Source organism: Bubalus kerabau, chromosome 7, assembly GCF_029407905.1.
Source record: "Bubalus kerabau isolate K-KA32 ecotype Philippines breed swamp buffalo chromosome 7, PCC_UOA_SB_1v2, whole genome shotgun sequence".
Taxonomy (NCBI): domain Eukaryota; kingdom Metazoa; phylum Chordata; class Mammalia; order Artiodactyla; family Bovidae; genus Bubalus; species Bubalus kerabau.
The window spans coordinates 69,037,274-69,059,844 of NC_073630.1; the positions used below are offsets into that span (position 1 = coordinate 69,037,274).

Consider the following 22,571-nt stretch of genomic DNA (forward strand, 5'->3'; position numbering starts at 1 on the left):
TCTACTTTAGACCAATTCCGAGGGTAAATCTTTTAAAAAGGCAATGGCTCATTGGGCATGGGGTGCCTTCTGCCATGAGTTAGCAAATGCGTGTCTCCATTAGAGGTCTAGAAGCTATGATGCTATATACATACTGTACATGTTGGTTCACAAATTAGCAGTTATTAGTCAGACTGTACATGGCAAAACAAACCAAGTTTAATGTTGCTATACATCTCAAAGACAACCTGTGCCTAGAATCAAGGACTGACCCCTAATACAGGTTCTCTGTTTAAATATGTGGCCCAGTAAACTAAATTAAATGTACCAAACAAAACTGGGAAAACTATTCTAGACATTCTGTCAATTTTGCTAACGCTATTGAAGGTCTTCTTGGCTTCGGCTGGCTTGTTTTCCGGTTTCTTGTTGGGTTCTGGAGTGGTTGCGCTCTTGGAGATGGTGGAGAGAACTGGGTCTTTTGAAAGATTCGGGGCATAATTGGCAACAGCCACTGCATAAGCGTTGTTCTGTATCATCACAGAGGCTTTTTCTTTTTTCTATTGAAAAAACACAAGAAGTAACAGAATGCGGATTAAGACTTCTTCTTAGTATTTTCCAAACTCCAGTTTCAAATCCTGAAGAAAAGTATTTTGATAAGCATCGCTATACATTAGAAGGAAGAAATTTAGGGAAATAAATGGAGTTAATTAAGTCCTAAAACCACAAGGGTGAGGAAATCCCCAGAGTAAATCAATGGTACCATTTTCCTGGAGAACCATTTCTTGTTGTTTACATAGAACACTTAAAATACAACTTTAACAAAATGATACAACATTTTTGACTCTTATATTTACTGAAATATTCGTTGAATGAATGAGTGAATGAATAAATGAAATATAGAAATAATTTAACAAGAGGAATGATCATCTGCAGTGAATGCTCTCAAATTTTGCATTGAAAATTTAATTTCTTTAATTTCATAATAGGATATCTTCCCTTCATATCAAAACCATATAGGAATGCTTTTACTCAATGGTAGAAAATTGTATCCATATACAGATGGTAGTATAATAAATACTAAAGACATTAAAGGAAGATGAAACACAAACATTTAGATTTCTGCCTAGCTCATCTACATCCTGTTTCTCCTTAAATTTCCCTGTCCAATTCTCACCCACTCTGGTCTGGGCCACAGTTTTCTCCTGCCAGGACTAAACAGCATTCCTTTGTGCTTTCCCAGTTGGGAGATAATTAGTCAAATTACAGCCCCCCGTGGGGATTTTTTAAGACTTAAAATGGATGGTGTCATTTCTGAGCTTAAGTCTCACTTAAGAGACCATCTCATGGAACTTAGCATGAAATCAACACTTCCTACCATGGTGTCTTTATTTTATTTATTATACATCAGTCTCATAGAAATCACTTGTATTCAGAGGACCTTTTTGCTTGGTGCCTTTGGCTATGCTACCTCTGATAGTGACAGAGTATAAAGTAAGTAATAGGGATTTACTATTTACTAGTAAGACAGGGATAAAGTAAGTAATTAAATAGTTAATCCCACTAAGGAATTGTAAGTAAAGAAAAAAGTATGAGACCCCTGTAAGTTAATGATCACTCTAGAAAGCAGGTTGGCTTAACCACAAAACCAACTTAGGCTTGCTTAGCAATAAAACCAAGCAACAGAAGCATGAGACATGCCCCCAAACAATTAAACAATTGTGGCATGAGACCCACATCCTGCCCAGTGAGCTTAATAAATTAATGATTTCTGGGATACACTCTTCTTTGTACACTAAAAACAAAAATATAAGGAAAGGGTAACATTATACTAAAACCTGAGATGATTTACCATTTTTAGCATGTGTTGCCACCTTTTTACTCATTTCCATTGTACCATGACAATCCGGGCTTGACCATGTAGGGACAAGAAAACTCCCCTTCCTGACATGGAGGAGGAACTAATGATGGAAATATTCATGTTTATTCAAAAAATAAAGAATAAGGTGATCTTCACCCCCTCCCCTCTCTTCCTTTGATTATAAAACTGTAGCCCACTGAGTCCTTGGGGTATGGCACCCTCTCACCTGCCCACTTTTAAGTCTCATGAACATCTTATTCTAATGAATCGCTTCTTATCTATCACCCTGCCTCTCACTGGATTCTTTCTGCACATAGACGTAAAGAACTGGAGCTCCCCAGAACATCTGAAGCGCCACCTAGTGGCTATACTTCCTCATCCTGGAATGGCCTCTCTCCATCCCATTTTCCCTATGATCAGTCTCCTCTCATATTATGGTCTTGGTTTAAATGTTATTTCCTCCAAAAGGATCCCTAACCACTCTATCTAAGGCCATCCTTGCTCCCCATCTATACTCTTTCAGAGCACCCAGTTTATTTCCATCATGGCATTTTTTCAAAATGAGTAAATTCTTTCTTTAATTGTGTGATTATCTGATTGACACTCTTCTTTTCTTATTAGAATCTAAGGTCAATGAAAGTTGGTGCTGTATCTGTCTTCTTCACCATCATAACCTTAGCCTGATTCCTTCTATGAGGTGGGCACATAACATATAGCCAAATTAATGAAACCTGAAAATATTTACTCAATATTACATAACACTATTTAATAAAACCTGAAAAACTATGTAACTGTAGTTCTGTACTAATATAAACATACTATTAGTTACCTGAATGCAAACAAATTTGAAGTAGCAATGAATTAAGCAAAATAGTACATAGTTGACCTAGAACAATTGAACTAGAACAGAATTTCGAGTATCAATATTTTGAATAAGAAAGTGAAAGTCACTCAGTCGTGTCTGACTCTATGACAATACAGTCCATGGAATACTCTAGGCCAGAATACTGGAGTGGGTAGCCTTTCCCTTCTCCAGGGAATCTTCCCAACCCAGGGATGGAACCCAGGTCTCCTGCATTGCAGGCAGATTCTTTACCAGCTGAGCCAAAGGGAAGCCCAAGAATACTGGAGTGAGTAGCCCATCCCTTCTCCAGGGGATCTTCCTGACCCAGGAATTGAACTGGGGTCTCCTGCATTGCAGGAGGATTCTTTACCAACTGAGATATCGGGGAAGCCCCATATAGTGTAAATTAACAGATTTAGAGGACCAACTGACCTACAACAGAATTTCGAGTATCAATATTTTGAATAATAATTCTCAAAATGTTCAAGTGAAATAACAAAAGGCCCCTGAAATTTCAGAAGGATCTGTAACCAGGCCTGCATTTCCTGGTCTTCACTGTCATCTGTTTTCTCCCTCACCTCTTTCCCTTGCTGATAAGGCATTCTTCCAGACTTGCTAGGAGCATAAAAGAAAAAGGCTGAGAGATTATCATTTGTAGCTTTATGAAAGTTATACAACAGCTTTTCCCATGTTACATATGGGAAGGCATATACCTGCAGTAAAGATAACTAACACCTTATGAGCACTAGGATATGTCAGGTTGAGCATTAAGCCTAACATGTCATTGGTGACAAAATTCACTACTGGCTAAGAAACAAGTTCTATGTTGTAACTCCAAGTTACACAATCAGAAATGGAAGCTAAAGGGGCTTTATGACAGGACCAGGTCTCCTGTCTAACAAGTGACTGAAAAAGTACACAAACTTAGATGTGTGTGGCTTCCAAGTCTCTGCTTTAAACAGCCTGATATGTGACTTTATCTTTGGGGAAGCTGTGTGAACCCTGGGAGTGCTTCTTCTCAAAATATTTCAACTGGAGTTTATATCACTAGGTCAGTATTCTAAAAGACTTTAACCCATAAAGTTCTAACATATAGTGTTTATATTATTGCAATTATACCTCAGTATCACTTAAAATGACATCTAATTGCAGTTATGGAGAATTTGGACCTTGGGAATGTTTTTTAAACTCTCCTTGCTTCAGCTTCTAGTTTTAAAAGAGAGATAATTATACCAAAGCCATACTGAACTGTTGTGAGGATCAAATTAACTAATGCGCATTTGAATTACATTGAAAACCATAACCATTTAGAGGAGTGGAGTGCTGGTTATGGGCTTCCCAGGTGGCTCAGTGGTAAAGATCTGCCTGCAATGCAGGAGACTTGAGTTCGATCCCTGGGTTGGGAATAGCCTCTGGAGAGGGAAATGGCAACCCATTCCACTATTTTTGCCTAGGAAATCCCAGTGGAGCCTGGTGAGCTACAGTCTATGAGATAGCAACATGACATGACTTAGCAACTCAACAACAACAAAGATGATTTTGTGGAAGATAGATGTTCAAGTTGGGTCAGGAGTTATGGTATAGGGTTAGTCATTGATACAACAAAAACATAAAATGTAAAATATACTTTGTTGTAAGAGGAATCTATAGACAGAAACTGTATTGCTGTTGCTGCTAAGTCGCTTTAGTTGTGTCCGACTCTGTGTGACCCCCTAGATGGCAGCCCACGAGGCTCCCCCGTCCCTGGGATTCCAGGCAAGAATATTGGAGTGGGTTGCCATTTCCTTCTCCAATGCATGAAAGTGAAAGGTGAAAGTGAAGTCACTCAGTCATGTCAGAAACTGTACTAACTCTTACTAATACCATTCCTGACCCTCACTTGAATTCCCTTCAATTGTACATAAATACACAGGAGACACTAAAAATATTTAAGAAACTCTAGAGCAGAAGCATCAACAAATCAGAACAGATACTCTGACCAGTCTGAATGGATATCAGCTATAAAAACACATAAGGGCTGTACTAGTCTATATCAGCCTAGTATCAGTTTTTTATATCTGTATGTTGATGTTCTTTATTTCATCCCAACCAGTGATGGGCATTAAAATAAGCGGTGTTAAAAATCATTCTAACATATGTTCAAAACTTTTCTTATCATTCCAAAGGACAGAATTTCATCATACTTTCTCTTCACTGTTCAAAGTATAGCTCCAATTTCTGAATATCAGTATGAACTTCAGAGGTAGACTCAAGAGCTCAAAAAGATGATGGGTTTTGGCTTCAAAATGTTCCCTTGGAACTTGGAAACTTAAGTGTTTTCAAACCCAGTAGCAAGGAAAGTACAACAGCCATGAATACTATTTCTAGTTGAAATTCAGTAGCTGGCACCTATAATTTCATACCAATTTACTGAATGAAGGTCAGGGCACCTTATAGGGCTAAACATCTATTCCTAGCCACAGCTCTGTAAAGCCTTTCTAACTCAGACTCTTATAAGATCTTGTTTTCAAGGATATAATAACTCCCCTTCACTACATTTGAAAATGATTACCACAAATCTGTCTTAAAGCAGATTGTTCCTACAGATTTAAACTTTAAAACATGGGTATAGGAAAAAAAAACTGTTAAAATCATAGCTGACTTCTACTAATTTGTAACTTAATTCTCCATGCAAGATAAGTTGCTTCAGTCACATCCAATTCTTTGCAAGACTATGGACTGTAGCCCCCAGCTCCTCTATCCACGGGGATCTCCAGGCAAGAATACTGGAGTGGGTTGCCATGCCCTCCAGGGAATTTCCTGACCCAGGGATCAAATCCATGCTTCTATGTCCTCGACATTGGCAGGTGAGTTCTTTACCAGTAGCACCATCTGAAGCCCAACTTAATTCTAAGATCTTCTAAAGCAGAGTACATAGATTAAGTCCACGTAATATGTTCTATTACTGTTATTTGTAAGACACAGATCTGCCAGTAATAGTATCAAAGAATATCCATACTCTAGGCCATTACTAGCAGATATTACTTTGTCCTTTTCATTACTAAGTGAAAGTGAAATCCCTCAGTCGTGTCCGACTCTTTGTGACCCCATGGATGGTAGCCTGCACCAGGCTTCTCTGTCCATGGGATTTTCTAACTTCTATTTAAAAGAATCAAGTTTATAGACATCATGCTATGAAGTCTTCTTTGAATATCAGGCAAACCTCCGATCAAGCCAGATGATCAGCATGCTAACTACTTGGGCCACGTCGTTTTGACCCCACACACCAATTTTACTTTATTTATTTCAACCCTTGACTTATGATAAAATCCTGAGACCCTTGAAAAGAAATAGGGCAATGAATTCTATTGTTATATGAAAATACTCACTGCCATGAGATATATTTTTAAAGCTTGTGTCCCTAGATAAAGTTTTGTTTCTTTTGAGAACTAGGTAAGCCCTGATATCTCATACTATCTAATTGCTTACAGACTAATTTTACTAATTCCATATGTCTACACTAAGGTTCTTAGGTAAGTCACCTGTACATTTTGATGAATAAGGCAAGATATGGCTGAAAATATAAGTAAAGAAAATAAAGTTAAGTCTGAAGAATAAAACCAAATGGAAGCAGGATGAGGGAAATTACAGCCATTTGGCACTACTCATTTCTATTAATTTTAAGTGACTTAATTCATTTTGCCACCAATACAGGGATGATTGAATTATCTCACCAGAATTCTTACCCATTATATTTCACTAGACTTCTCCACCTATATATGCCACTTTACTTAAGACATAAAATATCCAGAAATGAAATCAGGTTACTTTCACTCCCAACCTAATCCTGTACATCCTCCTAATCTGTGAATGATACCCTGAACTGTATTTCCTAACTGGTGAATGATACCACAATTGAGCTAGCAGCTGATAATCAAGCCACACCAGTCCCCTAGTAGGATCTGTTTTATACTGACTCAGCTCAAAATCACATCTATTGAGACATAATAACCTACTGCACAAGCACCCCTTCCATGTGCTTCCACACACCTCAGTGCTTGTCTCTGTAGTGGCACACAAAACTTTTTCACTTCTTTTCCTCTTTTACTTGATTATAAACTCCTTGAAGGCAGAGACTGGGCAATGAAGAGCTTCTAGCAAGTTCTTAGCACAGATCAAGCTTAAAAAAATGTTTGCTTCATGATAAATGAATGACATCTACTGGAATGATATATATAAGTATATACAATGCATATAACCATATATTTTGTAGAATACAATAAGTATTTATTAGGTTGACAGAAATGGATTTTAATAGTGTGTTCTACAATTATATTATCTAATTATCCCTAAAGTCCTCAACTGCACCATCTATAGATGTAGACGACTAGGAAATAATAAAATAAGCTCAATTGAAAAATAACACTCTGGAATTTCCACATATGTGTGGAAATTGTTTTACTTGTGATTGAGACATATAAAAGAGAAGCGGGAAAATATGGTTATACACTAAAGCAGTAAATGATTTATTTTTATACATTATCCAGGGAAAAAAGAAAATTATGCTGCTATAGAATCTGTTGATGCTGTTACTTAAGTGGAATGAGAAGGAATTATAATACATACTATTAAACTTTCTATTTTTTAAAGGATGTTTTATAAGAATCAGAATATCCTGAGGTTATCACTTATTAGAGTGTCCAAATATATACTTAAAAGTTCAGTCTGGGAAACTCCAGACTGAAGATTTTTTTATTATAAAAATCAAAATGTCTTATACCATTGTGGCAAATCAATCTCGGTTCTCTTAGAGTATTAGATAAAATGATGCATTAGTAAATTAAGTAAACACTTTAGCTAATGTAGACACTTAGTACTGAAATGACCTGCATATAAATGAAAATAGCAATCACAGTTTCAAAGTCAGAAAGAATCTGAATGTGTCCCTTAGCATAAGGAAATGGAGTTCTCATAAATATAACACTAAATACAATAGTCTTTGGAGAAAACCCCGTTTCCAAAGTGGCAACTCTATGCTCTTCCTATATACAATGTTGCTTTTTTACAGTCATTGCGGCTACTAGAAAGCCCATTATTTGTAAAAACAAACAAACAAACAAAAAAAAACAAAAAAAACCATGCTTCCTAATTAGATAATGGTATTGTTAATTGTCTGCTAGCCATCCTAAAAAAAGTGATACTTACAGAAGATTGTTTGAAGGTTATACAGTCCATCCACTTCTCTAAGTACTCTAAAGTCTTTCCTTGGATAAAATTGTGCCATGAGAAAGCTATATACTTGGACCATATTAGCTTAGCTCCTTGAAGAATTGCCTTCACTGAGTTGTAAGTTAATGTAATGCCTTCAGCTTTTATTGAAGGGGACTACAAGAAACATCAATATGAAATTAATTACTGCATTTATTGGGAAAATGCTGACATTACTTGCAAAGCACCCAACTTTTTCTAATATAGTGGTGGCTTAGTTGCTAAGTCGTGTCCGACTCTTGCAACCCCATGGACTGTAGTCTGCCAGGCTCCTCAGTCTAAGGGATTCTCCAGGCAAGAATACTGGAATGGGTTGCCATTTCCTTCTCCAGGGGATCTTCCTGACCCAGGGATTGAGCCCTGGTCTCCTGCATTGCAGGCATATTATTTACAACTGACCTATTATGGAAGCCCTTTTCTAATATAAAACCCATATAATACTGTTTAAAAAAGAATTCAGTATAGGATTTTTTTTTTTCTGAGGAAATTTATACTTCCATTTTTTGGTTAAAGGGAAATAAGCTTCCCCCTATGGTTCATTCTCATAGCCAAGAAGCTTAGAATTTGAATCTTAGCTATTCTAGTTATGGACTGGGCTTACTGGGTAGCTCAGCTGGTAAATAATCTGCCTGCAATGCAGGAGACCCTGATTCAATTCCTGGGTCAGGAAGTTCCCATGGAGAAGGGATAGGCTTACCCACTCCTGTATTCTGGCCTGGAGAATCCCCATGGACAGAGGAGCCTGGCAGGCTACAGCCCATGGGGTTGCAAAGAGTGGGACATGACTGAGTGACTAAGCACAGCACACAGCACAGATATGGACTACAGTTAATATTCTGGCCCAAATTGTGGACATATTTGCAGTCTATTTTTCTTCATCCTGATTTTCTACTTCTATTTATATAATATTATAATAATTTAAGTACATACATTCTTTTGATAGACTGTCTAAAATGCTTTTGGAACAAAGAAGGATCTTAAAAAATACAAATAGATGAATAAAAACACTTGAAATGTGATGCAATGTGATTACCATGGAGTGAATCCCAAAATAATGGCACAGTTCATGTTAATTTGGATATTATGGTGTTGTTATGTCTGTGTTTTTAGTAATTTAATATGTAGTGTATTTCTAAAGAATATGCTTTTCTTGGCCAGTGTAGAACCACTGACTCATATTTAGAAGTAAACACAGTCTTAAGAGAGTAAAGGTATATTTTAAAATTTAATTCAAAAAGCTATGTGCTAAACATTATGTTAGGTATTAGCAGAGAAATAACGAATAAGAGGAGAATAAAACCATTCTCCTCTATACCATATAACTTACTGTTAGCTTTGTTTATAATAAAAGTATAATGTAATGAGGTTGCATAAAAGGAATTTGTGGCAAGTACTATAAAAGCATAATGGTGGTGGCAATTACGTACAGTTGGATAGGTCTTGGGGAATAAGTAGTTCATCAGTTAGAAAGAAAGGAGAGGGCATTTTAGCAAAAGGGATCAACACATCTAATGTCATGGAGATGGGAGGAGGCATGGATAGTTGGGGATGCTTTTAATGGCTAGAGGAAGAATATGAGCATGGACTTCAGATCTGTTCAGTCCTGGATTCACCATTTATTAGATGTGTGATCTCGAGCAAGTAACTTTACTTGATGAATCTTATATTCCTCATTTTGACACAGCGATATTCCCAGGCACATAGTGGTAAGTGCACAATAAACAGCAAAATACTTTCTTATCATTCATGACGTAAACAAATGTATCAGAAAGCTATATAGTTGGGCCATATTAGCTGAGATGCTTGAAAAATTGCTTTCAGCAATTCATTAAAGAGCTAAAAAATAAATGATCATATTTCTGTTTTAGAAAGATAACACTGGAACTACTGTACAGAATGGATTAAAAGGAGACATGATTAGAGATAATGAGGAATAAACAGACTGAAAATAATGAAAGGTGGTAAGGACATGGCCTGTGGACATACACATAGGAAAATGGACATTTACAGCTGGTTAGATCTCAAGGGATGTTTTCAATTTGTTGGTATGTGAAACTAGGTTTTGCCATGAACTGAGATACATATGAAAAAATAGGCACTTAGGACATATTATTTTTTGGTTGCTTGCTGTTTCTTTCATCTTTTAAAAGAGATATGCAAAGATTGAAAAATCATGTTCATGTAGAACATGGGTGCCTGTTGGATATATGAACCTGGAAGTTAAAAGAAAGGTATAACTGTGGAAGGTAAGATAAAGGTGTGGGCTGTGGTTATGATTTGGTTATGCTTACTTAATTACACCACATTTATTGAAAACTAATATGTATAGTAAGCCCTGTACAAAGGGCCAAAGATAAATGTTTTATTAAAATAAATGTGGTCATTGTTACCATGAACAGTGAAGGAGCTAGGACTTAAGCATGCAATTGTAAGCTCTAATAAAGAATGAAATGCAAAAGAGCAGGATACTATACATACTTATAAAATGATCTAATTTTTCAGGGGTCAAGGGAGCAAGTATTCAGAAATTTCCTGAGGACTGGGCTTCCCTGATAGCTCAGTTGGTAAAGAATCTGCCTGCAGTGCAGGAGACCCCAGTTTGATTCCTGAGTCAGGAAGATCCCCTGGAGAAGAGATAGGCTATCCATTCCAGTTCTCATGAGCTTCCGTTGTGGCTCAGCTGGTAAAGAATCTGCCTGCAAAGCAGGAGACCTGGGTTAGATCCCTGGGTTGGGAAGATCCCCTAGGGAAGGGAATGGCTATCCACTCCAGTATTCTGGCCTGGAGAATTCCATGTACAGTATAGTCCATGGGGCCGCAAAGAGTTGGACACGACTGAACAATTTTCACTTCACTTCACACTGGTATTTGTGCTGAGGATGAGTAGGTTTTATCTATTTAGAGATAATAAACAGTAGACAATGCATAGTGTGGCTAACATTCCTACAAGTATTTTCAGTAAAATCCTTAAAATGAGAATCACATAGTAATAGCAAGAACAAAAAAATACATTTAAATGACTGTCTTTGGGGATAAACAAGAGCAAATGCTAGATAGACTGGACATACTCCACACTTAGGGAAAGAATCTCAAAGAACAGAATGAATAGTGGCAGCTGTCAAGATTTAAGGAAGGAAGGTGATATTCTAAGCCCTGTTTTAAAGGCCTGACAGAAGAGAAAAAGTTGCTGACTTGGACCTGAAATGAAGTCTTGGAGTATAACAGTATTCAATGAGTTCAATGCGAATCCCTTAAGAAAAATGAAAAATTATCTGATTTGAAAATGTAGAGACTGGAATCCTTCAGCTACAGGACAATAAATAGAAAGATAACCTGATTACATTGAGCTGAAAATTAAACTGAAAGGGAGAACATACACTTTACATGCAATGCTTTCAAAAAGCTTGAATGAAAAAGAAGAATGGGGAATCTGAGGATGGGGGAATGGGTGATAGAATCTGGAGAGAGTTTTGCTTTTGCCTTTATGGTAAATTAAGTATATTAGGCATCATCAGAAACTTACAGGAAGCAGTTGAAAAAGAGAAGATGGCTTTGAAGAAGTAAGAAAAGAAAATAATAACCGATGGTTTAGTATTGAAAAAGAAACAAGAGGAAAAGGAATCAAGAGATAAGGTAGAAGAATTAGTCTTGAGGAAGGTTCCAGAAGAATTTGGGAAGTTGAATAGATACTTTCATATATGAAAAGGCATAAATATGTGAAGTTGAATTATTTGATCCTGCACTAAATTTTTAGATCGATAAAGTTTTGTTAACTAATTTCACACCTGAGGCAAAAAGTAGTGTGCAATCTTGTGCAAGATCACAGAGCAAGATAGGCTTTGTCTTCTAATGGAGGGCTCAAATGTAGCTTGAATATGAAGCAAGTGAGTTTATTTGTTTGTGAAAACTAACCTTAAAGATCATCAGAGCACAATCTACATATAAACTGTATGTTAATACATATTTCTTTTTTCAAACATACAATATTAATATGAATCTCCAAGTGATTATCCTCATGAGACAAATTAATACTTGCCAGTTAACAAACCTTAAATAACTTTTTATATATGCTTTGGATTGACAGATCATTAAGTGCATTTACTCATGCTTACTAACTCCAAAAATGAGGACTTCCTCCAGCCTGGTTCAACTAAAAGGATCCCATTTTGGCCTATGGATAAAAACTTTGTATTTCAGGAAAATTACTGTTTTCCACTTAATTAAATCTAAGGAAAACTAAAACAGAGTAAATTGCACTGATTTTTTTTTTTTTTTTTAAGGCAGATGTGCTAGTTTGAGGCATTCCACAATGTATCCTTTTAGTTTTAAGAACCTGGTTATTTCCAATAGGAAAAAAAAAACCTCTCAAAATGTATTTGAATCATGAAAATGGATGAGTACACCCTGATAAATTTACCACTGTAAAGTATTAAAAGATCTTCCATGCAGGCAAAGAAGTCTTGTCATATTGGTATTACACTGCCAGATTTAATAGCAAAAATCAATTTATTCTTTTATTCAACAAAACTTTCTGCAGTGCCTACTAATTGCCTGACACTGCGTTTGGCACTCCAGCTATGGAAAAGTGGTTAACAAGCAAGGAGCCTGATGTAATGTTCCCTTTAACTTAACCACTGAACTTGAAACACTTAGAACTGAAATAATCAAATTTTGTTAGTTGTTCTCTTGCAAATTAGGTTGGCACATAAATGATTTCAACCAAGATTTATCTGCACTATATGTGATCTGATACGTGGATAGACTTAAATCTAGTATTTGTCTCTGTCAGGTTATTGCTTTTAGAATGCATTGTCAGGAATCTGTTTTGATTTTTTTTTTTTTTTGCATTTATAGGTACTTGTATTTTCCAAGTTCAGGGGTTGAGAAGGCATATTTTTTGATATGCCAAATCAGAGTGTCAATTTGATTGGCACCTCAATGCATTAAAAATAAAATATCAATATATTTCTACATAGTTTTACATCACAAACCACTATTTATCTTTTGTGATGTATTTGCAAAGCATTTTATCTTCAAAAAATGTTAGTATGAAAGTGCATGTGTAACTTATATAACTTAAAAGAAGTAACTGCATAGATAGCAATGAAAAAGCAGTATACTATATGGGGAATGAAAACATAAATCAACAATAAAATGTGATGGGAATGTTGAAATAACTTAAAAGTTAAGCATAGAATATTAATCAGATTTTCTTTAATATTTACTCACTATTAGTATACAAAATATAGCTTATAAAATGAAATAAATCAGCACTTGTTAAAATTTTACAGTTTACAAAGTTAAGGGAAAAGACTATAATATCAATGTCAATATAATCATATAAATTAGAAAAAAATTATGTTCAAATAACTGAAAAGGAAAATCAGCAAGTATGTTTTTCCAAACTTGATGGAAGGGTATTCAGATAGATACTTTGTAGAAAAGAAACCCTCCAAGTAGAACTTTTTATTATTATTGAGGAAACTTTATATCTCATTGTGATGTATACAAAGGCTCCTCTTAAGGCAGATATACAAAGGCTCCTCTTAAGGCAGACAGAGAAAGGAAATAGCTATTTATCAATGCAAAACACTCACACTTCCTTCAGTACCTGAAACCGAAAAATAGGCATCAATAATTCCCAAAGAAGTTAATCTTAAAGATAAATATTTTTTCTCTTGTGGACTAAATGAGCAACTGAAAACGTCTAGGCATTCCTACCTACTTACTTATTCATACAACATGGGAGCGATTACAATCCCGTGAGTTTTTTTACATCCAAGCAGCAGAGATGATACCCGCATCTCTGAAGAATAACTCTGGAGTAACTCAGCCAACTGATAGGGCCTGAGATTCTATAATTGGTAAAATTAATGCCCACTTTTCTTTTCCAAATCTTTTTACTGGAAAGTGGTGTGGTTAAAGGCATGAACTTAATGGTCAGGCAGATCTGGGTTTAAGTAAACATTAACTTGTGTGAACTTGGGCAAGTAAGTAACTTCACTAAACTATACCTTCTTCATAAAAAAAGAGAGAATTAAAAAGAGATCCTAGTTATAAAGTTGTAAAGATTATATGAGAGAGCATATGTAGAAAACTTAGCAAGTGCTTGACACACTGTCAGAGCTCAACTGATGCTAGGAAGTGGTTTCAACAAAGTAATAATACCAGCACTCCTAAAGGATTTCAGGCAAGAGCATACTTTAAAAGAAAGCTTTATGTTTGAATGTTCTTAATGTCAAATTTGAGGAACAGTATCTGTTACAAGCTAAATGGGTTCAGGGATTCACTTAATCACGGGTAGAAGGAAGTTCTCACTTACCTTGTCATTTACTACACTCTTTCCATCCCAAGCCCATCCTCTTTTAGTGAAGTAATTAACAGTTGCAAATTCAATTAGGGCAGAGAACACAAATGCATAGCAAACAGCAATAAACCAGTCCATGGCAGTTGCATAAGCCACTTTGGGGAGAGAATTCCGAGCACTGATGCTTAGAGTTGTCATTGTTAGAACAGTTGTTACTCCTGCAAAAAGATAGGAAGCAAAAACATCAACAAATACCAGTACGACAGCATTGGAAATATTTTTTTTTTCCCCAAAAGGTACTTTCATTGCCACCTTTAGCGACTAGAAAAGCAAACAAACAAAAGTCTTCTGAAAGAAAATACTGCAAAGTTGATTATCATAAATGGTTATTATATTTTTTTGAAGTGATGACTCTGAAATGCTTTGCTTTCTCATTTTTGTTTGTATGAATCTCCTTTTCTGCTTAAGTACCATTGAGGTTAGAAAGACTGGTGAAACTGAAGTAGAATTTCTGATGAGGAAAGCAGGTACTTGAAATTGACCCATTTCCCATTAACATTAATTTAAAAAACCCTTCACAAAGCTTCACATTAATTTGTTCATCATTTATTTGACTCATTCTAAGCAATGGACCAGTCATCCACACTAGTGATCACAACAGAACTATGATTAAGAAGTTCTTCAATCTAAGTATAGCTAGGCTAAGTATGAAATTTTCTAGACTGGCTAGTATTGTGAGGATGGAATTTCTTTAATAATGAAGCTTTGGCTTCCCTGGTGGCTCAGAGGTTAAAGCGTCTGCCTGGAATGCAGGAGACCCGGGTTTGATCCCTGAGTCGGGAAGATCCCCTGGGGAAGGAAATGGCAACCCACTCCAGTACTCTTGTCTGGAGAATCCCATGGACGGAGGAGCCTGGTAGGCTACAGTCCATGGGGTCGCAAAGAGTCAGACACAACTGAGCGACTTCACTTTTCACTCTTCTTTCGTAGAATTTACAGAAAAATAAAACAAGCAACTAAATGCTATACCTTATAAAATATTAATCACTAATTTTAAGGAGTAGTTTATATATCCGTTGTTTTAAAGAATGTCGTTCGGGGAAATCACAATGGTTAAGTAAAAAGAAAACAATAACTCAGAAGACAGTCACAACATCAGTCAAAATGTCTACAGTTACCTGCTTTATCAGAGATTCAAGAGAGGATTAATTATGCACATGCATGCATGCATGATAAGTCTCTTCATTCGTGTCTGACTCCTTGTGACCTCATGGACTATAGCCTGCAAGGCTCCTCTGTCCATGGGATTGTCCAGGCAAGAATACTGGAGTGGGTTGCCATGCCCTTCTCCAGAGCATCTTTCCAACTTAGAGATCAAACCCATGTCTCTTACGTCTCCTGCACTGACAGGAGGGTTCTTTACCACTAGTGCCACCTGGGAAGCCCAATTATGTACACAGAAGATATATTAAATTAAAAGAATCAAAATGTTGGTGAAATGTTCATTCATATAATGAAATTCTTTTATATTTTATTTTTTACTTTCCCTTGCTGCTGCTGCTGCTGCTAAGTCGCTTCAGTCGTGTCCGACTCTGTGTGACCCCATAGATGGCAGCCCACCAGGCCCCGCCGTTCATGGGATTCTCCAGACTAGAGTACTGGAGTGGGGTGCCACTGCCTTCTCCCTTACTTTCCCTTAGGATAAATAAAACAGATTTTTTCCCACCATAGAGTTAACAATTCATAATAGCAATAATTCTATTTAATTATGAATGAATGAATCTGGGAATATGATGCTGGTAGTAAGAATGATAGGTAGAAAGATAAATTTAGGTAAAAATAAATTTAGCTCACCTGCTGCTGAGTCAATATTATAAAACACATTTAAGAAATATATTGTGTTAACATGCAACAAACTGTGAAAGATTTTAGATGGTGTTTGCTTTTGAGAATTTGGTACAGTAGAATAATTAAATAGAATACAAGACAGTTATACCTACACATACAAACAACTACCTATCCTCCCATGCACACACACATATATAAATGCAATTGACATGAAAATAAATTTAACTTCATCAGCAGTCAAGGAAAAAAAAGCAATAATGAGATGCTTTTAAAAACAGTATTACCAGCAAAATGTTAGCAAAACTTTGAAAGACTGATATTATCCTGGCATTGAAGATGATGTGGGTCAATGAAATTCTCTTTAGGGATTACAAACTGGTGTACTACATCTAAGAAATTGTTGCCTAATCTGAGGTCATAAAGATTTAAGCCTATATTTTCTTGTGAGTTTTATAGTTTTAGATCTTATATTTAGGTCTTTGGTCCTTTTTGAGGTGATTTTTTGTATATGGTAGATGTCCAGATCCATTCTTCTGCATATGGATAGTCAGTGGTCCCAACACTACTTGTTGAAAAGACTTTTCTTTCCCCATTAAATGATCTTACGACTGTTGATGAAATCAACTGATCAAAGATGGGTTTACTTCTGGACTTTTAATTCTTCTTTTTTTTCAAACTTGAAACTTTTTATTTTATACTGGCATATATCCTACCAGTCCATTCTAAAGGAAATCAGTCCTGAATATTCACTGGAAGGACTGATGCTGAAGCTAAAACTCCAATATTTTGGCCACCTGATGCAAAGAACTGACATTTGGAAAGATCCTAATGTTGGGAAAGATTGAAGGCGGGAGGAGAAGGGGACAGTAGAGGATGAGATGGTTGGATGGCATTACTGACTCAATGGACATAAGTTTGAGTAAGCTCCGGGAGTTGATGATGGACAGGGAAGTCTGGGGTGGTGCAGTCCATGGAGTCGCAAAGAGTTGGATATGACTTAGTGACTGAAATGAACTGATAGCCATTTACAATGTTGTGGTAGTCTCTGGTGAACAGTGAAAGGATTCAGCCATATATATACTGGACTTTCAGTTCTATTCCATTCATCTACATGTCTGTCCTTATACAAAATTCACAGTTTTGATAACATAGCTCTAGGGTAAGTGTTGAAATTGGAAAGCATGAGTCCTCCAAATTTCTTATTCCTTTTCAAGATTATTTTAGCTATTCGGGGTCCCTTATACTTCCCTATGATTTTGTGGTCAGTTTGCTCATTTTTTCAAAAAATGTCCTTGGAGTTTTGGTAGATTTTGCATTAAATTCCTTGTTTGGGGAAATATTGCCATATTAACTATAATAAATCTTCTAATCTCCAAATGTGACATATCTATCCATTTTAATTGGACATACATATGTCATCTCCATTTATTTAGAACTTCAATTCCTTTCAGCAACATTTTGTAATTTTCAGTTTATAAGTTTTTCACCTTTAAACTTAAATTTATTTATAGATATTTTATTCTTTGGGCTGTTATGTAAATAGAAATACCTTTGTTTCCATTTTAGATTATTCATTGCTAGTATATAGAAACAAAGCTGATTTTTTTGTGTGTATCGATCTTCTACCTGACATTTTCCTGACATTATCTCTAATAGTTTTTATGTGGTTTATTAAAAGTTTTCTATATATAAGAATATGTGACTGCATATAGTTTTATTTCTTCCTTTCCAAATTGGATTCCTTTTATTCGTTTTTCTTGCCTAACTTCCCTGGCTAATGCCTATAGTATGATGTTGAATAGAATTGGTGAATGCAGACATCCTTGTCTTGCTCCTGATGTTAGAACTAAAGTTTTAATCTTTCACCTCTAAATATCCTCCTTATTGGATTAAAGAGGTCCTTTTCTAGGGCTAGTTCACTGACTTTTTTTTTAACATGAAAGGATGTTTTATGTTTTTCAGAGTCTATTGAGATAATGGTGTATTTTTTTCCATATTCCATAAATCTATTTGGGATTATTACATTGATTGATTTTTGTATGTTTAACCAACCTTACTTTCCTGAGGTAAATTACACTTGGTCACAAGTGTGCAATCCTTTTTATATGTGGTTGGTTTCAGTTTGTTAGTTTCCTGTTGAGGACATTTGAATCTATATTCATAAGAGAGATTGATCTGCAGGGAATTTTTTTCTCTTGTGATTTGTCTGGATTATTGAGCTTCTTGAATGAGTTGATTTGTGTTTTTCATTAAAGCTGAAAAATTTTGACCACTGTTTTTCAAATATTTTAATCCCTTTATCCCTCTTCTCTCCTTCTGTGACTACCACTGTACATATACAGACATGCTTGATAATATGCCAAAACTGTCTTGCTGCTACTGCTGCTGCTGCTAAGTCACTTCAGTCGTGTCCGACTCTGTGCAACCCCATAGACAGCAGCCCATTAGGCTCCTCTGTCCCTGGAATTCTCCAGGCAAGAATACTGGAGTGGGTTGCCATTTCCTTCTCCAATGCATGAAAGTGAAAAGTGAAAGTGAAGTAGCTCAGTCGTGTCCGACTCTTAGCGACCCCATGGACTGCAGCCTACCAGGCTCCTCCGTCTTAGGCACTCATTATTTTTCCTCATTTTTTTTTTTAACTCCCTGTTTCCCATACTTAAGAATCTTAACTGACATATCTCTAAGTTCACTGCTTCTTTCTTCTTATTGCATAAATCTACTATTATACTCCTCTAGTAAATTTTTCTTTTCAGTTATGGTACTTTTGAATTGCTGAATTTCTACTTGTTTAATTTTTATAATTTCTATTGATTTGATATTTTCTTTTTGATGAGGCATCATTAGTACACTTTCATTCTTTAGATATGGTTTCCTTTAGCTGTTCTATTTTATCTAATGTAGCTTATTTAAAGTCTTTGTCTATTTATTGCAACACTTGGGCTTCCTTAGGTACAGTTTCTAATGAATCTTTTTATTTTTTTAAATGGTATATACTTTTAAAATTTGCAGACCTTATATTTTTGTTGTAAACTGGACATTTTGAATATTGTGATGTGGCAATTCTGGAAATTATATTCTTACCCTTTCCAGGGTCTTTTTCAATTGTGACGTTGTATTTATGAACTCTGCATAGTGACTTTTCTTAACTAATTCTGTAAATTCTGTATTCTTTTCATTTGGGACAACTGAAGTCTCTGTTTTCTTAGCCTAATGGCCATCTAATGATTGGACAGACTTTCTGAAACCCTTGAAAGCATAAATTTATCTGTCTTTGTCAGGTGATTCTGTATGCAGGTTGGGGTATGTCTTCAACATTCAGCCACACAGTTGACAACTCTGCCTTAGCATCTACTTCCTGCTTGTATAGAGGCTCAAGGTCAATGAGAGGGGAGTGCTTTGGGCTTCCTCAGTCATTTTTGGGTATTCACATAACTGTGTATCCATGTGGCCTTCTAGATTCTAAGAAATACGTTGGTGTCTTTCAAATCACTTATGTACAATTGATTCCCCAGCTTTTCCTCTTAAATTTTTTGGTTAGCCCATTGTTTGATCCAAAAGTTTTCCATTGCCTCTGGCAGAGGCAGCTAAAATATTTGTCTGGAAAGGCTTTCAGTGGTATCCCTCAGGTAGTGATTTTGACACTGGAGGGGATTCTGAGTCAGGTGAATAAAAAGAAGCTTTTTGAGAAGATCTTCCAGGGAAACACCATACAGATGAAGTGATGAGAATTCTTTCTAAATGAGCTCCTCCTGTACCAGAAATTCAAGCTTTATTTTTAAGACTACCACTTAGGTGGGGAGTGGATATGAGACTAGGGTAAGTTTCAGTACCACAAAGATTACTATTCTTATGAAGATTCTACAATTTTTCTCAAATAATTGTACTCAGGGTTGCAAACTGTTGGCTGATTTCCAAGGTTTTGAAAAAGTTGATTTTAACAGTTTTACCGTTTTCTCATTGCTTTTATGAAGATGTGGGATTTTAGTATTTCTTACTCCACCATTTTTGTTGGTATCACTTCAAACAATTTGAATGGGTCTCCCCTGAGACCTAGGAATTTTTCTAGATGAGCCGGGGCAGGATGAAATCTGTGTAGTTCTGTCCTCAGAAGATCTTACAGTCAGATTGCTGGGTCTGAATTCTGGCTCCACTAATTGCTGCCTGTGTGATCTTGAGTAAGTTTCTCAACTGTTCTCCTTATGTTCCATAACTTCAAAACAGATCTTTAGACTATATCTACTTCAGAATAATGTTGTGAAAGTTAAGTATGTATTTACCACAAACTCTGGGACATTGTGGGAATTTACTAAATGTTATTTATTTTATTCTCTTTTTGTTGCTATTAATACTATCAGAAACCTACCTTACTGCAGTGACAGCAGAAAAATATTTAAAGATAAATGATACACAAGGCTTCTTATTATGAACACTGCTTGTAAAAGTAAAAAGGTGGTAATGTTAGCAATCAGTGATTGGGAAATAGTTTAATAAAATTTTTAATACCTACATTAGTAATACCACAACAATAAAGTTGGGATAATATTGACTGTAAAAAAATCTACAATATATTTTTCTTAAAAATGTTTCATGATTCAGTTTTCATGAAAGTTTATGCACAGGAATTTGTGTGTCAATATAGATATACTGCATGAACTTAGTAAGTAAAAAAATCAAAAAGGACATTCATCTTAAGTTACCATGTTCAGGAATAAGATAGCATGTGGTTTGGAATGATGAACTAGAAACTTTGTTTCTATTTCAAGTTCAGTTGAAATAGAAAAAAAAAATCAGATTTTTTCTATGATTTTATTTTTAAATTATTTAATTATCTTAATGTATAATTCATTTCCCAGGTTTTCCTCTTAAATCTTTTTGGTTAGCCCATTGTTTGATCCAAAAATTATCCATTGCCTCTGACAGAGGCTGCTAAAATATTTGTCTGTAAATACTTTCAGTGATTTTTCTATTATTTAATTGTTTTGGTATTTTATCAGATAAACAAGAAAGGACAAAATCTCTAAGGGTATTATCCAAGATAATCATATTGATATTAGTTACTCTGGGGAATTAACATTGAGGGAAATTCACTTTTTTCCTTAAGTGGCCCTTCTTTGCTTCTGTGATAAGACAAAATGCAAAATTTTTAATTTAAACAAGAGATAATGACTTTTAATCATTTCTAATTCAACTGTGAATTTTGGGGAATGACAGATACATTAATGTGGACTAACAAAGAAAAATCTACAAAAAATGCATATTCAAATTATGGCAAACCATAAATTTAATTATGATTCTGAGTCCATACCATTAGCTTAAATTTAAATTTGAGTCTAGTCACTCAAGCCAATAAAATGTTACAGCAATTTCAATATAAATGTTTTTCACCATATTTAAATTGCCCCTGTTATCTAAATTTTATTTTCTTTCATCTGATTGTAGAAACTTGACATGAAAATTGTTAACACTGATTATAAGCTTTTCTTCCTTCCCTCCCTTCCTTCATTTTTATTTATACTGCAGGGATAAGTTTCTCATAAGCCAGCTTTTCTCTCTGTTAGTTCAGCCTAGTCTGTCCCATTACACTGTAGATAGAAAAGCTAGGCATTCAAAAGTTGCACTTCCCTAAAAAGTTCACAAACTTCCCACATGCCCATCTCCCAGCAGTGGGGATTTTCCTGTTCCTGGTAAGGCCTCCATAAATGAATGTTTCCACGACATTACTTTAGCAGATTGTGTCTTCCCTTATCACCTCCAAGGGACCACTGAAACTCAACGTTTCTTTGGGAAGCCTAAGTTTCTTTTGCAGTAAAATAAAAGGCAAGTAGCTTATAAAGCACTTTCAACACTAAAATTTTATGCATATATGTGAAAAATATGTGACCATTCCTCAGACAATATCTAACATATAGCTATTTTACATTCTAATTTTATTCTGCATAATATTTCTTATTCCAACTTGTATGTGCTGAAAACCTCAGTTCTTTCTTTTTAATTTAAATTTATTTATTTTAATTGGAGGCTAATTACTTTACAATATTGTATTGGTTTTGCCATACATCAACATGAATCTGCCACAGGTGTACACGTGTTCCCCATCCTGAACCCCCCTTCCACCTCCCTCCCCGTACCATCCCTCTGGGTCATCCCAGTGCACCAGCCCCAAGCATCCTGTATCCTGCATCAAACCTGGACTGGCAATTCTTTTCTTATATGATATTATACATGTTTCAATGCCATTCTCCCAAATCCCACCCTCTTCCTCTCCCACAGAGTCCAAAAGACTGTTCTATACATCTGTATCTCTTTTGCTGTCTCGCATACAGGGTTATCGTTACCATCTTTCTAAATTCCATATATATGTGTTAGTATACTGTATTGGTGTTTTTCTTTCTGGCTTACACCACTCTGTATAATAGGCTCCAGTTTCATCCACCTCATTAGAACTGATTCAAATGTATTCTTTTTAATGGCTGAGTAATACTCCATTG

The 22,571-nt window shown here is 35.7% G+C and overlaps 1 protein-coding gene across 1 annotated transcript in view; it reads right to left on the reverse strand.

The window, feature by feature from the left end:
• Positions 1-22,571, reverse strand: part of GABRA2 (gamma-aminobutyric acid type A receptor subunit alpha2) — a 105,990-nt gene that overhangs the window by 17,842 nt on the left and 65,577 nt on the right. The window contains exons 7-8 of the mRNA XM_055587403.1: positions 14,251-14,453; positions 308-536 (exon numbers count right to left, since the gene is read on the reverse strand). Coding sequence (XP_055443378.1) covers positions 308-536; positions 14,251-14,453 — 432 coding nt within the window. The remainder of the gene's footprint in view (positions 1-307; positions 537-14,250; positions 14,454-22,571) is intronic.